This window comes from Apteryx rowi, unplaced genomic scaffold (genome assembly GCF_003343035.1).
Source record: "Apteryx rowi isolate R43461 unplaced genomic scaffold, aptRow1 scaffold_222, whole genome shotgun sequence".
NCBI lineage: Eukaryota > Metazoa > Chordata > Aves > Apterygiformes > Apterygidae > Apteryx > Apteryx rowi.
Genome location: NW_020448553.1, coordinates 786,810 through 801,565, shown reverse-complemented (window position 1 = coordinate 801,565; position 14,756 = coordinate 786,810). Strand labels below are relative to the sequence as shown.

Sequence of the window (14,756 nt, the reverse complement as noted above, 5' to 3'; positions counted from 1 at the left end):
TCAGGATAGGATACCAGGAAAAAAGGGTATTTTAAAATGCTGGTTCTTGGCAGAGATAAACATATCTAAAGAACTTTAAGAACTTAATTACTGGTAATACAAATGGGATGACATTAAATAAGGTGTATAATCATTATACATAAGTTGGAAGCTCATCAGTTGGAAGTGACATAAGAAGAGTCAGGTTTACGGGTGAAAGGGTAACTATGAACTTCAGTGTTATTTGGAGATTAAAAAAAGCAAATGATACCTCCAAATGGATGAAATAAGGTCTTTCCAGAGCCAGAGGGACAAGGAATAGTAATGCCATTCTTGATGACATGAGGGAATAACTAACTCCTCTCACACAGAAATTGGAGGTGGGGTTTCACAATACAGGGAAGTGGTGTGGTGACAATACAGACTCCAGCTATTCAAAGTCTTTTCCCATTCTTAACCCCTCGCTTCTGACAGCAGAATGGTTTGCAAATCATATCAGGAAACTGATGCAGGCGTAAAAAAGAACATACTTTTTAGGCAGGGTTTTGTTTAATTCAGATTGGTTCTCTGATCCTGTTCACCACCCACAGCATGACTAACAGACCAATGCGTCACAGAAGTGGGACATGATCACTCAGGCAGTAATTTACCATAAATAAATTTAGGTTCATAATTAGAGAATGCTTCAAACATAGAAGTGTCTTTCAGTATGCTGGAAGGACCTGGAGGAGTAGGGTTCAGAGGGGAAGAAAGACTCTACACCCCTTCTAATGTGGCTTGTTTAAATTTCAACAGAAATTCTGAGAATACCCTCAGGATCTCACCATCTAGGAAGTTCTCTCTAGTATTAACATAAAAATACATTAACTAATTTCAACTTATTTACAACATTAATGCAAATATTTTTTATGTTTAAAAAGCAGCTAAAACCAAAAGACACTAATGCGTGTATATCTCGCGACATACACCTGAAAAGGCAGCTGCTCTACTACTAGCACTATGTTCTGTTTTCACACTTCGGGTTCTACTGAGTGTTAATTCTAGATCTAATATGAGGCTTTCTTTAACACATAGCAGTTAACACAACAAAATAAGTGGAAAAGTTTTTCAAAAGCCTACATTACTATACTGTAATCTGAATATTCCTACTATAGAAAGTTTTCAAACACATGAAAAATAATTCAAATTATGACATCTTTTCATGGCTTTTGAACTAAAAATGTTCTGTAGTATTTATACAAAAACCAGCTTGTTTTGTCTTTTTCTGTTTGTTATTATGGTAAACCATTGGGAGAGGGGGGAAGGACAGAATGCTATTTCTTGCCACATTCTCAAAATCAAATCTACTTTTCTATCAAGAAAGCCAGAGGAAAAATGTCACAATTAAATGGTTCATAAATATAACACGAAAAATTACTACTTGAGTCAATGTAATTGAACAGAAATTAAAATGTAGTTTTTAATTGCATATTACAACTTAACTGGTAGCACTTAGCAGAAAGTGTTAACTCATTTATTTTTTAATTGTTAGATGCTTCAAGGCAATTGTTTTAATGCAGAAAAAAGTGAGAAGCTCTTCAGTAAATTTGATTGTAGGACACTCAGGCATGCAGATCAAATAAACTACAGGTTGAATAGGTAATTAGGTTTGGCCTGTGATAAATTAATCCGGAGACAAATTTCCAAAGAAAGGGAATAAATGTTTTCAGTTTAATTCTCTCTCAAAACACCACTCCATTTGGACCTTTTAATGCAGTTTTTAAAATATTTCCATTTGTTAGAGAACATGAAATCACAAATCCTCTAGAACACATATGTCAATGAATTCTTTGGGAAAAGAACTTTTGTGACTTTCATAAACCTCAGTAAATAACTACATAGGATAGTAAGTCCACAGACTGCAGGTGGTAACTTTTTTCATAATTGCTTGATACATTTAAAAATCTTTGGTTGTGCTGTTAGATGTGCTAGAGAAGATAAGCCCAAAGGTATCAGATACATTAAAGCATATGATTAGGCTTTATTAGAAACAAGTGTTTTCCTTGCAAGGTTATTATTTGTCTCATGAAATACTAAGCAGAATTTTCCTTCACATGTCGAACATTTGACGGCATTGGGCAGTATAAAGTATACTCTTATTTAATCCACTTCAGGATAACATGGCATGTTATGAATATTTTGAAAACATTAACATAGGGTATATAAAAAAAATCAATATACTAAAACATCCTCAACTTCAAAGACTGTGTCATAATAAAAAAGATCTTACTACACTGCTAATCTTGTTGACTTACAGATTCTCAGTGCTGTCCACTTTTGTCCTTTATCCAGCTTTCCATCTTCCTTCTCCCTTTCAAATGTACTTGTGTCATATAAAGACCTCCTTTTTTGTAGTTTGTGTGTCCAAGCAAACATTTGCTTCTTTCTCTTCGTGTTAAGGACTCTTGTAACAGCGGTCTCTTTTAATATTCAATCAGTAGATTATTGGTGCCCCTGAAATTCAGTTTTTCCTGTACGAATTCTGAATGTTTATTAGTATTCTATCTCAATCTCTGTCTTCAAGATCTAATTACATGAAAGGCACAGCTACACAAAGCTGCTGTCTCCAGTTATGTTCACAGATCTGTTTCCCACCCCCCAAATTCTTGTTTACTGGTAGGTTACCACAGCTGCTATTACTGTACCTAATCTTTAACTAGCATGTGGATACGAATTTTCATGTTAGGTGACTTTAGTAAACTCTTCAACCATTCAAGCACTTGCCATTTTACAAGAATCCTCAGGTCTTTTTCATCTGTTGTTTTTAATCTTTGCAGTACTAATCAATACTTTTTCTATATATAATCTACTATCTTGATTACCTTACCTGATGAACTATCATATCATCAGGAATATTAGGTATAACTTGTCACTAAAAACTTCTGATGCTTTCCCCGTAAAAATCCACTGGAGTTTTAAATATATAAGCCAGCATTACAAGCCAGCCACCTCCTCCCGTGCGGAGCAGCAGCACACTGAGGCCACCCCTGTCCCCAGCCCCAGGGGACCTGGCCACCTGTCCCCAGCCCCAGGGGACCTGGCCACTGTGACAGGTCGCACCCTGCACACCTCACAGCGGGTCACCAGCCAACGGACAGCTGCGCATCAGCAACGCCCCCAGGGGACAGGAGCAGACACGGCGGCAGCCAGGCAACCCCCAAGGGCCCCAAAGCACAGAAAGGCCAATGCTCCAGCCTTTCAGCCTGCTCCTACTCCTCCAAGGCCCTGGGAAGCGGACTTTCTCCAAACAGCCATTCCCAGGCCTGGTCCTGGTCAGTTCCCGCCTGGAGGAAGCGGAGAGGACGTGCTCTCAGCGGGACGCCTCAGGCCACCTCCTGCCTCTCTCTTTTGCCCCAGCTTCCCTCAAGGCAGTYGCCCAAGGGGCCTCATCACTGATACCACTCGCTCGCTCTCTGGGCTTGCTCGAGGGGCTCACGAATGATCCCATGGGGGCAGACAGACACATTGATCAGCACGGACAAGGCCAGTGCACCAGTTTCAGACAAGCAGGCTTCAAAAGAGGAAAATGGGCCAAGGCTTCCACTAGTCTCAAGAATTTGGATGCCACTATCTACAACTTAGTTTAGTAAACTCTTCAACCATTCAAGCACTTGGGATTTCACAAGAATCCCCAGGTCTTTTTCATCTGTTTTTAATCTTTGCAGTACTCATCAAGAGACTACACTCTTTCAGTCCGTATATAATCTGTTATCTTGATTACCTTATTTGAGGAACTATTGTATCGTCAGGAATATTAGGTATAACCTGTCACTAAAACCTTTGATGCTTTTCTCGTAAAAATCCATTCAAATTTTAAATATATAAGCTAATACTACATGCTTCTAAAGCAGATTTTCTGATTATAACAGCATTCATACAGTAATCCAGCTGAACATAGGGGAATCTCATCTGAAGCATTATGATCCAAAATTTTTGTCCTATCAAATCAAATGACTTAAATTTACAGCAGAAATGACTGCCTATTTTTACACCTTACTGATAACGTTCTTCCTGGTTATAATTAGATCTGCCACACACCTATTCAGTCTTGTCTGTTCTATTGATACTTTGATTTTTGCTTTGCATCCTTACCCAGAATGACTTTCAATATGACCTCGCTCTCATACAAGACTAAGTAAGCGGGTCTGTAAGCTGTAGACTCTTAGCTGTTTTTCTTGGGTATAGAGTATGCATCAAGCTTTTCTAATCATCAGAACTCTTATATTTCCCATGCTTTTGTACAGACAAAAGTATGGTATCTTCTACTGATGTGCCTTCCAGTTTGAGAAGTTATTAGTACAACACTCAGTTGTGAATACTTTCTTTTTTGACCCATCAATTATCAGCACCATTTCAGATTTAAACTGTGAGATACTTTACCTATCCAAACAATATCATCTAACAGTTCTTCATCATGAGGAGTTCCTTAGAGAGACCTTCCTATCTAGACATATTGCCCTTTTCTTCTCTCAGGATTTCATCTGTTTTCAAATCAACAACTCTAGTCTTCAGTTTAGAACACATAATACTGCAAACATTTTCCTTGAGTCACATTTCCTAAATCCTGACACATTTTATCATGCTTCTTTATCTTATCTATCTTATCCAGTAAATTTTAGGGGTTTTTTWWTTWAAAAAAAAAAAACAAAAAACTTTGGTCTACTGGCAACCTGTTTCTCCTACTCTCAAACATCTTCAGTAATTTATCCAAAACTTTTTGTTTTGTAGCCTCCCTTCATATTATAATCTCAGCTTTCTCCAACAGAATTATTTCAACACTACAGTTTGTCTGAATAACATTCTTCCTTCTACATCAAGCGCACCTAAACTATATTACTGGCAATGCTATCTTGTTCTGTCAGTAATTAGAGTTATTCCCTAAAACAGCCTGGATATTCTGATTTCTTTATTTTTAAATTGAATGCAACAGGAGATCTGCATCCCAAAAGTGCACAAATATATTGCACAATTACAGAGCAATTGTTTTCATCAGTAGTATTCAAATATTTCTTCACTATTAAGTATGGCAGATCAAGTCAGGCCTACTAGTATATTAAAACTCACATAGGAAAAATCCTCCCTCTTCTCCAAGGGAACAAAATGTCTAAAGACGAGAGAAAATTTTGCTAAGCAGAATATGAAGAATTACAGATTCAGTTTCAATATAAGTCCTCCTTGGTAAGGAACAAAAGTCTAGAATGATCTCTAGCCAACAACCTAACAAACTTTCTGTGGCATGGTTCAAGTCGACCAGAATTTTTGCTATGAAGATTAAATCATCTACTGTCCCATTGGAAGGTGCATGCAAGAATCAGAAAAAATGTGCATTTAGGACCCTAAATGGGCTACCTGAAAAACATCGTGAACATGACCTAAACTAAATTTTCAATTCTATTTTGCAATAGTTTGAGTAATTATAGATAGAAAAAAAAATCTGACAAGTTTTCATGTATTCATAAACATACAAAATAACTACAGGCTCACAGTTTTGCTCACGATTGAAAAGAGAAGAGCACTGTAAGGACTCTGGGTGGTCAGAGTGCTGATGTTCTCTAACCAGCAGTATATCAAAAATCTGATGCTATAAACCGCATCAAATCTGCTATTTTAGTACGTAAATGCAGGTCTACCTTGTGAAAGCCTGAAGGTCGCTGCAGAACACAAGTTACCCTTTCTCAGAACAGTATTTGATTGCAACTGATGCGAGAACCACCCCTCCTCCCCAGCACTGCATTTAAGAAATTCTGCCTTGGCAAATGGCGGGAAGTACTGTAATCCATACAAAAAACAAAGCTCAGATGTAATATGCTGTTTCTCATACTGTGCCATCATTAAGAGTGCTCTCCTCTTTTGCAGGTTTGGGCAAGTAATATATAGTTCAGCAATGATTTACAGAAAGGTTCAGGCCAAATAATTTACACCTCAATTCAAAACATACTTAACTTCATACACAGACACAACTCCTACTGATTTAAATGGAATATAATCGCATGCTTAAATGTGCTGAACTGAGGTTTTGAAGACTGAAAGGTGATCTTTTCAAGACTGCATCCAGCCTGTCAAAAACTGTACAGAAAATGGCTAACAGATTCAGCTTGTCTGAAAATTCCTAAGTGACAAAACAGCGAGGACAGTAGTATTAAACCAATCCAAGGCAGGATCTTACCTTTGCTGGAAAAGAAAAGTCAAACACCCCACATTGATCAGCTTACTTTTAGTTGCTGGAGTTTACACTACATTATAATTTCTGGGCAATTTCAGTAAACAAATTTAACTAGAAATCATTATAGCCACAGTCTGAGGAAGAGAAGCAAAGCAGCAGTGTTYGGCATTGGGAAGAAGGGAATTTGCTGAAACTGATCAGATTTTACCTGGTTTATCTAGAAAAAAAGATATACAAACATCAATATTTATTTACACTTATAAATTAAAACTAGATTAATTTGAAGCTAAATTCATTCTCCAATTTAAAGATAGCTGAACTCATACCAAGAAAAGTAACTTTTCAAATTTACATTACAAAGCTGAAAAAAGAACTAGTGAATAGCACTACAGAAGCTAGTGTCATAATTGTAAATTCTTTCTCATCCTGAAGCTGTAGATCTTGTGAAAATCCCATTTTCAGGGACATTTACAATGTGTGCCCCTCATTTACTGGTGAATTTACAAGGACACAGTGTGCCAAAGCTGGCCTCTCCTTAAGATCCCTCCTTTCTATTGGATGGGCAGGAACAAGTGGGGCAAGGTCACTGTGATTAACTAGCCCTCATACCTTCCTCCAGCTTCTTCCCCTTATTTCTTTCCCATGTATCACTAGTTTCTTCCTTCTTCAGCTTCTTCATCCTTCCTTTCTGTATTAGAGACAGAAATGGCTGACTGTTTTGGGAGGTGGGGGGGAAGGAGTACCACCAAGGGAAATCAGGATTTCCTTCTCCCCAGCTAGGCCAAAATCAGAGCAGTCCCATTGCGTGTTTTTCCACAGCTCTCCTTAGCTGAGAGGAAGCCAAAGGTAGTGCAGTGAAGCCTCATATTTACAAATGCACAGCTTGTAGCAAATTTATGAAGAATGGATGTTGGCTTCAAGACAGAAAAGACACTCCCAAGGGCTAGTCAGATTTTCAATGGTTGACTGGGAAGGAGATCAAGCCCCCACTTCTCCTCGCAGGTACAAGGTTTCTCTTATGTCAACTATCACGTCTTTCTGTGATAAACTATCATATCAACCTCAGATATGAAACAAGGCTGAAGAACTGAGGAAAATCAAGAAGTCCAGCCTGAGCTGTAAAAGTTAAAGTAACAGAAGCAATATAACCCTAGCTTGGACCCAGGCAGGTGTCTAAACAGAGTGTATAGCGCTGCCCAGGACTAAAACAGAGTTGCAGTTTTCTGCTAAAAGCCCTATATGCTTGTTCATACAGATTAATGCTTTGCACAATTAATTTGAGCTTTTGGGTGTTTTTCAACTGGCGTACTTCAACCACTGAGGACTAAGTATTGAAAACCCACATGTAAAACTGTGGTCAGACTGAATTATTACAGCAAAGTCACATAAATCACTTCTTCTGGAAAACTGATTCAGTTGAAAAACTACTAAGAGCTGGAATTTGACACCATAGCATCTATAGCACGGTGTTGAAATCAAAATGTATTATCCTTCTTCTCTGTACAGGACAAGAACTTATGCTACTATTTTTAATTAGACAGAAAGTTTAAAAACCTCAATCAAGATCAGGAAATATCAGAAGAAAGTCAACTATATGACCTTAATTCAGTACATTTGCTTTGTTGATCTTTTTCTAACTAGTATAAAAATGATTATACACCATACCGTTACTCTCTTTTAGAAACATCCTTAGGGAAATACATATTTTCCCTATTTGTTTCCTTTGCAATCTAGACAATTTTGGTTGTGCTGTGCAACACACACTGTTTACAAACACTTTTTCCCTGGCTGTCATATCAAATCATTTCTCTATATAATTTGGATTCTTTTTTATATTCCCCTCTTAGCAATATCTTGAAGCGTAAGTCTCCTGCTTGCATAGATTATGACAACTCTCTACCCACACCAGTTTTAGCCAGCCTGAGCATGGCGCATCTGAGAGCAGAATAATACTGAACATCACATATTCCATAAACAGACTATTACTTCCTATAAATATAAGAATAAATAAAGAAAATAAAGTTTCCTATACTTTGTTAACCTATCCAACCTAATGAATAGATCAAAGACAGAAAGGTAGAAAAGGAAATGCATAAATTCCACATTCTTACACGGCAGTCATTGAGTTCGTGCTTATTCAATCTTTTTAGATACCTGACTTATTTTAGGCAAAACTCCATAATTCTTGGTGTAATGTTTAATACTACTGGCATTTGTATCAGTCATAGCAATCATTTCTCTAAATCCATCATTAAGTTATTTTCTTCATTTTGTATTTATAAATACAATTTGTTCTTTGATGTGTATCTGTCATAACACTGAAGACACCCACCTGAGATGCTACGTCAAAGAAAATATCATCAACATCCTACAACTTTATTCATTCTTGAGAAAAGCTGAGAAAATTAAAAGCATTGCTTGTTTAATACTGCAGATGAAGTTAGATTTTTGATACTAATGATTTGCTATTCAGAGCTGAAAAGCATAGATTTCCTATTCCAGATTCAAAGATGTGGGTCGTCATCCTCTCCAAGGAAAATCCGGTAATTAAAAGCACTATTAAAAAAAAAAAAAGAACACTTATTCTCTCCTTAAAACTATTCAAGTCCAAATCAAAGTCCATAGTGGCTTAAATATTTTAAGGCAAAAGCCTGAAAGGAATATTATCTGCATTTAAGGAAAGATGCTTCAAAGAGTACATAATTCTTTGTTTCTAAATGAAACAAAAAATGACTAATATGCTAGAAACGACTGCTCTGTTTCAACATCCACAGAAGGAAACAAAAAGATTAGCCATAAAAACAACACAAACACTGGCTTTTTAGTACAATATTTGAAAAACTCATTTTTTCAAGTTTTCTTCTGTTTATTAGGCTTGCTGATTTGTTGGCTAGTAAAGAGGAAGAGAATCACTAATACGTATATGTAGGACAAAAAATTATGCAAACACTTTAGATTAACTAAGGTACCAATCTACTGTTTTGGTAAATCAAGTCCTACCTATTTCAAAAACACAATATGTAACAGAAGGGCACCTTCTCCACAATGTCCCGACCGTTATCTTCAATATTTTACTAATACCATTCTGCTGCACAGAAGACAGAGCTGAGCAGCATTAGGACCACAAAAAAACACGTATATATTGTTCTACACATACCAGTTCACTGAGCTCAGGCAAGAGCCTGACTATATTACAAAGGCAGACTTAAAAATTTGTTATAAAACATATGTGTATAGGACACAAGTAGATATTTCATTCAACACTAATAACTATAAAATGCATATGAAACTTACAGCACTTACTTATAGAATAAGAATTGCAGAGGGTTTGTTTTTTAGCGTAGAAAAAATATTCTGCTCAGGTTAAGTCTGCAAAATCCGCAATGATACGAAGCAAAATAACGAATACGAACAAAAGCCTTGAGTCTTCTGATGTAACACTGTCAGTACCACTCTGATGCAAATTTTTTTTTTTAAATTAAGTATCTTTTCAGTGACACTAGATTGCTTAAGAGTTTGGTAATAGAATACTGAGATTTTCACCTCAGGGTCACTAAATTCAATGTGGCCCAGATCAATAGTGACTCAAAGTCATCACCATTTGATGAGAGCTTGGAGCTCAGGTTAAAATGTATTATGATCTTAGACTAGCTCCTAGCGAATAGCATCATAACTGACACTAACACGTATGGCTGCTGGCAGTCTCAATACAGAGGCCTTAAATTCAATGGGCACACAGAGTGATTTACTTTCTGAACCTACAGCAACCCCTCTGCGTCAGGGTCAAGGCACACTAGCAGGACGTCGTGAGGAACCTCAGACTGCTAGTTGCTCACGTGCATCTGTCCCATGAATAAGAGAGTTTCAATATAGGCACACTTTTCAGATATTTGTTTCACTGCTTAGAGAAAAAAAATTAAGCATTGCAAAACTAGATGACCTGAGGTAGCACACTAAAACAGAATAACCCTTCCCCTCCAAGACCAATTTATTAAAACATCTGGTTTACACAGCACCTTAATCCTGCTAAGATACAAATGGCTTGCTTAAGGAATTAACATTTTTTAAAAGCCTGGAAACTGTATTCAGGTAATCCGTCATATGATGTCTGATTAGAACAAGCACCATGTTATTTGCTACTAAAGAAAAAGCATACTCAGATTTCAAAGCAGCACAGATGTGGGAAGATTCAAGGCAGAAAAGAGCAGGTGGCAGGCTAGCTGGCAATTATGAAATGTGCAAGATTATAAAATGACTAAGATTTAATTGTCAAAACCACATTTTTTAAACTAACAAAAATAATAATTTAGCATTTGTATAGTATTTTGCCTTAAAATGTTCTATGGCAGAGACACCTCCTTTTTAGAGTTAAGGTTATTTTATAAAATTATGCCACAGCCAGCTTTCAAATAAAATCTTCATGATTAAAAAGCGCACTCAGTTATCAATAATATCTAAGAAACACAGTGCTTTGATGGCTCAGACCAAGAAAAACAAAACCACAAACAGCATTTTAACCAGGAAGACACCAGTACAAGACCATAGCCTACAGTTCAAATATTGGAAAAAATGATAACTGTTTCCAGCATCTACTAATATACTGTGTAAAAACAACATTTCTGTATACTTTTGTTTCAAGGTATTTTTAGTATTCTTTATTTAAGGGCGAAATCTAAAGTTTAGGAGATGAAGGAGATGCATGTTATCTAGGCTTCCCAGTTCTGTGCACAAAAATAGTTTTTACTACTCTTGCTTTACTAAAATCAAGCCAGGTGCTCCCACAATATCAAAACCACCCAAATGCCAAGAAGTGCCACAGGATAACATGAAAAACAAAAATAATGAGAAACATGATTTTCTGTCCATACATCTGGTCCAGCTGGAAGGGATCAGGCACCGTCTTTCTCCACCTTTATCTCCCCTTTACAGAGCAAGCAAATAGCAAAAGGTCAAAAGCATTCACCCCTCATTTAGGTAGAACTTGGAACTCTATCTTCAGAGACGAATTAAGTCAAATAATGATATGGAACGAAGAGGAGATTCCAGTGGGAGAAGATGAGGGATCTGTAAAGCAAAAAGAATTGTAATCCTGGTCCCACTGAAGACTATGATAAATCCCCCATTGATTTCTCAAGGGCCAAGAACATGCAAGATCATCATCATTATTCACATAAACAATGAACTCTCATGAACACAGTGTGTGTTACAAATCATGTAAAATCAAATCAGAACAAAGAATACGAGAGAAATCCCACTGGGAGAGAAATTACTTGGAAATGATTCATCAATAAAATGATTCCAGAAATAGTAAATAAATATATTTTTTGCATGAATATTTTTGGCAGAAAGGGCAGGACAAAAATCAGATGCAACAAAACATGTCTGTTAATAAGTTTCACTTTATTCTTCCAGCTCTAGGTATTAGGTTATCTGACAAGAAAATAAAGGGTTAAATGGCCACAATGTAATGCAATAAGCGGCTTAACAATATATGAGCAACAAAATGATGTAATCTAGAAGAAAGCTGGCAAAAACTTTTATTCTAAATTGCCTTTAATTCAYAACAAGCATATACAGAACATTTCTAACAGTGAATTTCTGCTGACAGATAATAAATTAGAAGCTCAATCCAAGTAAAATAATCTACTCGTCTCCTCTTAACAACTTGAAAGAAGATCTAGACTGGGAGTCCAAACATTAAATGACCAAACAAAAATAATTTTAGAAATAAATTTTTCTCTGCTTGCTTTGAAAAATTTTGTTATTGGCATGAGAATGAGCTTTCAGTAATTCCTCTCAACTTCATAGTCATATGCAGTTTACATGAATAATCTAAACAGTGTCACATGAATATGCAATTTAGTGCTAGGTAAGTATAGGATTTCCTACATAGAAAAAAAGCTCAAGGGTCTCATTACTTCATTTCCATGCTCTCAAATACAATCAAGTCTATTCACACTATTCTCAACAGATGGAATTTAAGAACAAGATAAATGCTCAAAGAAATATCTCGTAAGTGGTCTAGATAACATGTTCTAGTTATGTGTCTGCCTCTTCACATGTTCCCAAATCTGACTTGAAACTCCCTTGTTGCAAATCAAATTCAATATTTCTTTCTCTCCATTTGCATGAAAGGTACTGAGTAATGATAAGTGATTATCATTTTAACTAAAACAGCCCTGAATGGACCGGAAAAAACAAGCCATCCAGTTCTTCCCAACAGCTTTCCTCTTTTGGGCTAAAAGTCATTCAACCTTTCTCTATAAACATATATTTTTTAATCTAAACCTGTTATTTTTGCTGATTTATTCTGTTAATTTTTCTTCCTTTCTTAAAAGTGTAACAACCAAAACAATACAAAAAAGCCCTAAAGGTGGATTGCTGTTGCAGAAAAACGCAAAAAAAAAGACCTCTCAGGTTTTTTATGTTTAATGTTAACCTAGTCCCAAATGAGATTTGCTACCTTTCTTTTCACATCCAGTTCTAAGTAGAGAGTAACAACATGACAAGATAAGCCCCTTATGGACCTTAACTTAATATGTTCTCAAAGTAAGACAGAGGAACAGCTTTACGGCACTTTGAGCACATATTTTCAGCCAGCTGTGCAACCTTATAAGTCAGATCACACTTCTCTTTCTACACCATTCAGTGGACCATTTTACCTTGCCTAAGGAGGAAGCTGCTTTCCTCTCTATAGCCTGCTCCTTTCCCATTTCAATATTTAAACCTCATGGAAACAGTAATCAGTACATTAATAGCTTCCACATCATAATCAGACAAAAGACAGAAAAAAAAAATTTTTTCAGGACAACTACTAATTTAGTAGACCAAGCCGAAACACACATTAGTAAACTAAAATACAGCTGGAGTTTATTTTTCATATACTTTTACAAAGCTCCTATTTTGTTTTTCAATGATTTTTAGGTCACCTGATAAGCCCACAGTTGCATTCAGTTAGGATAAACTTTTATATGAATTTCAGGATGAGGATTAGTCTAGCAAATTCTTCTTAATTTGAGATTAAAACTTTACCTCTCCATTAGAGGTGGTCATTCTCATTTCCAAGCAATGCTCATTAGTGATGGCCTTTACATCCAAGATCATCATCATCAATAAAAGCTGAAACAAATTATTCATTTTATTCCAGAGCTATACTCAGATCATGATTAATCTTAATTCCAGCCCCTCTGCCTAGTAGTCCCAATTCCTCCTGATCTATTTTATTTACATTACCTTTTTCTTTTTTTCAGTTACAATATCTAACAGCTTGACTTTCGTGAAATTGCACTTTATTCCTACACCTCATGACTTATTGCAAAGATCAGAAGAACATCTCTCAAGGCTATTGCTGCCAAGCAAAAGTGATTTTTTTTTTTTTGAAGCCTGTGACACCACCCTCTGAAAGCATCACTTTTAAATCCATCAAACCCATGACAGAAACCCAAGTATCCATTTTGGTTTACAAAACACAGAATTCCAGTTATCTTCAATAATTAGTAATACACATTTTCTGAAGAAAAGGTGGGGTTTTTTGTTTTTCTGCAGTGCCCCTGCAGCCTCTTCCTCTACAAATAACGTGTAGAGCTCTTTACATAAGCTTAATGCTGAGCCAAAAACTTCAGAAAGCCATTGTCTTCCCCATGTTGGCAAATCCTTTTTGAAGAGCCTTTTATTCTATGAGAGTATTATTTCCTAGATGAGTATCTGTCAGAGAAATATCCAGATTTCTGTTGCAGATGGAACAATAAAATCTGAGTTTTCCTTTCATACAGCTTTGATGCATCTAAATTAGTAACTTTGGTCTTCCAAATTCACTCTTCCAAAGAGTGCAAATGTACTCTTCCAAACTGGAAGAAACAATAATCAACAGCTTACAGGATTGTACCCCTTAAGCAGTTAAACCAAATCTAAGGTTGCCAGCTTTCAAAAAAGAAAGGGACCTAAATATTCAAATATTATCATGTGTCAAAAAAAAAAAAAAGATGCATAGGGACTGACTTCAATTTAATAACTGGGCACAATCCAAATTCTATCAAACCGGGCAATCGGCACGATTCAATACTTCGTAACAACCAGCAACGGATTATAGGCATTCCTCCCAGAGTACAAATGTCAACACAGCAAAGCCGTTCATGTATAGTATGACATGAGTTGTAATGATCTACACTTGGGATAGCAACATCAGGGACAGAAACTCCACTATCTTATTTCTGGATGGATGACAAGGTAACACACTATTTTACCAAGCTACTTTGATCTTTCCACATGGGTAACTGCTATCAAGCATTCCACATCCCCGAGCTATTTGGGGGGGGGGGGCCAGTGGTGGCGCAGGGGGAAAAATTAAAAAAAAAAGAAGAAGAAAGTGCTAACAAGCTTTCACATGAGTGACGCATGACAACCACAAGAAAAAGTCTGATGGCCAAAATGATTTATGAAAGAAAAACTTTTTCCTAAGACAAGTGGAACTGAGAGGTGACCATCACACACCACTTTATTATATATCTATGCAAGAAGCACAAGAGGGAGGTAGGAGAGACATGCTGTCCAGGTTCATATACCTGATGTATAGTGG

General features: G+C 36.5%; 1 protein-coding gene across 1 annotated transcript in view; it reads right to left on the bottom strand.

The window, feature by feature from the left end:
- Window positions 1-14,756, bottom strand: part of DNAJC1 (DnaJ heat shock protein family (Hsp40) member C1) — a 77,285-nt gene that overhangs the window by 26,131 nt on the left and 36,398 nt on the right. Inside the window, exon 10 of the mRNA XM_026064948.1 lies at window positions 13,214-13,300. Coding sequence (XP_025920733.1) covers window positions 13,214-13,300 — 87 coding nt within the window. The remainder of the gene's footprint in view (window positions 1-13,213; window positions 13,301-14,756) is intronic.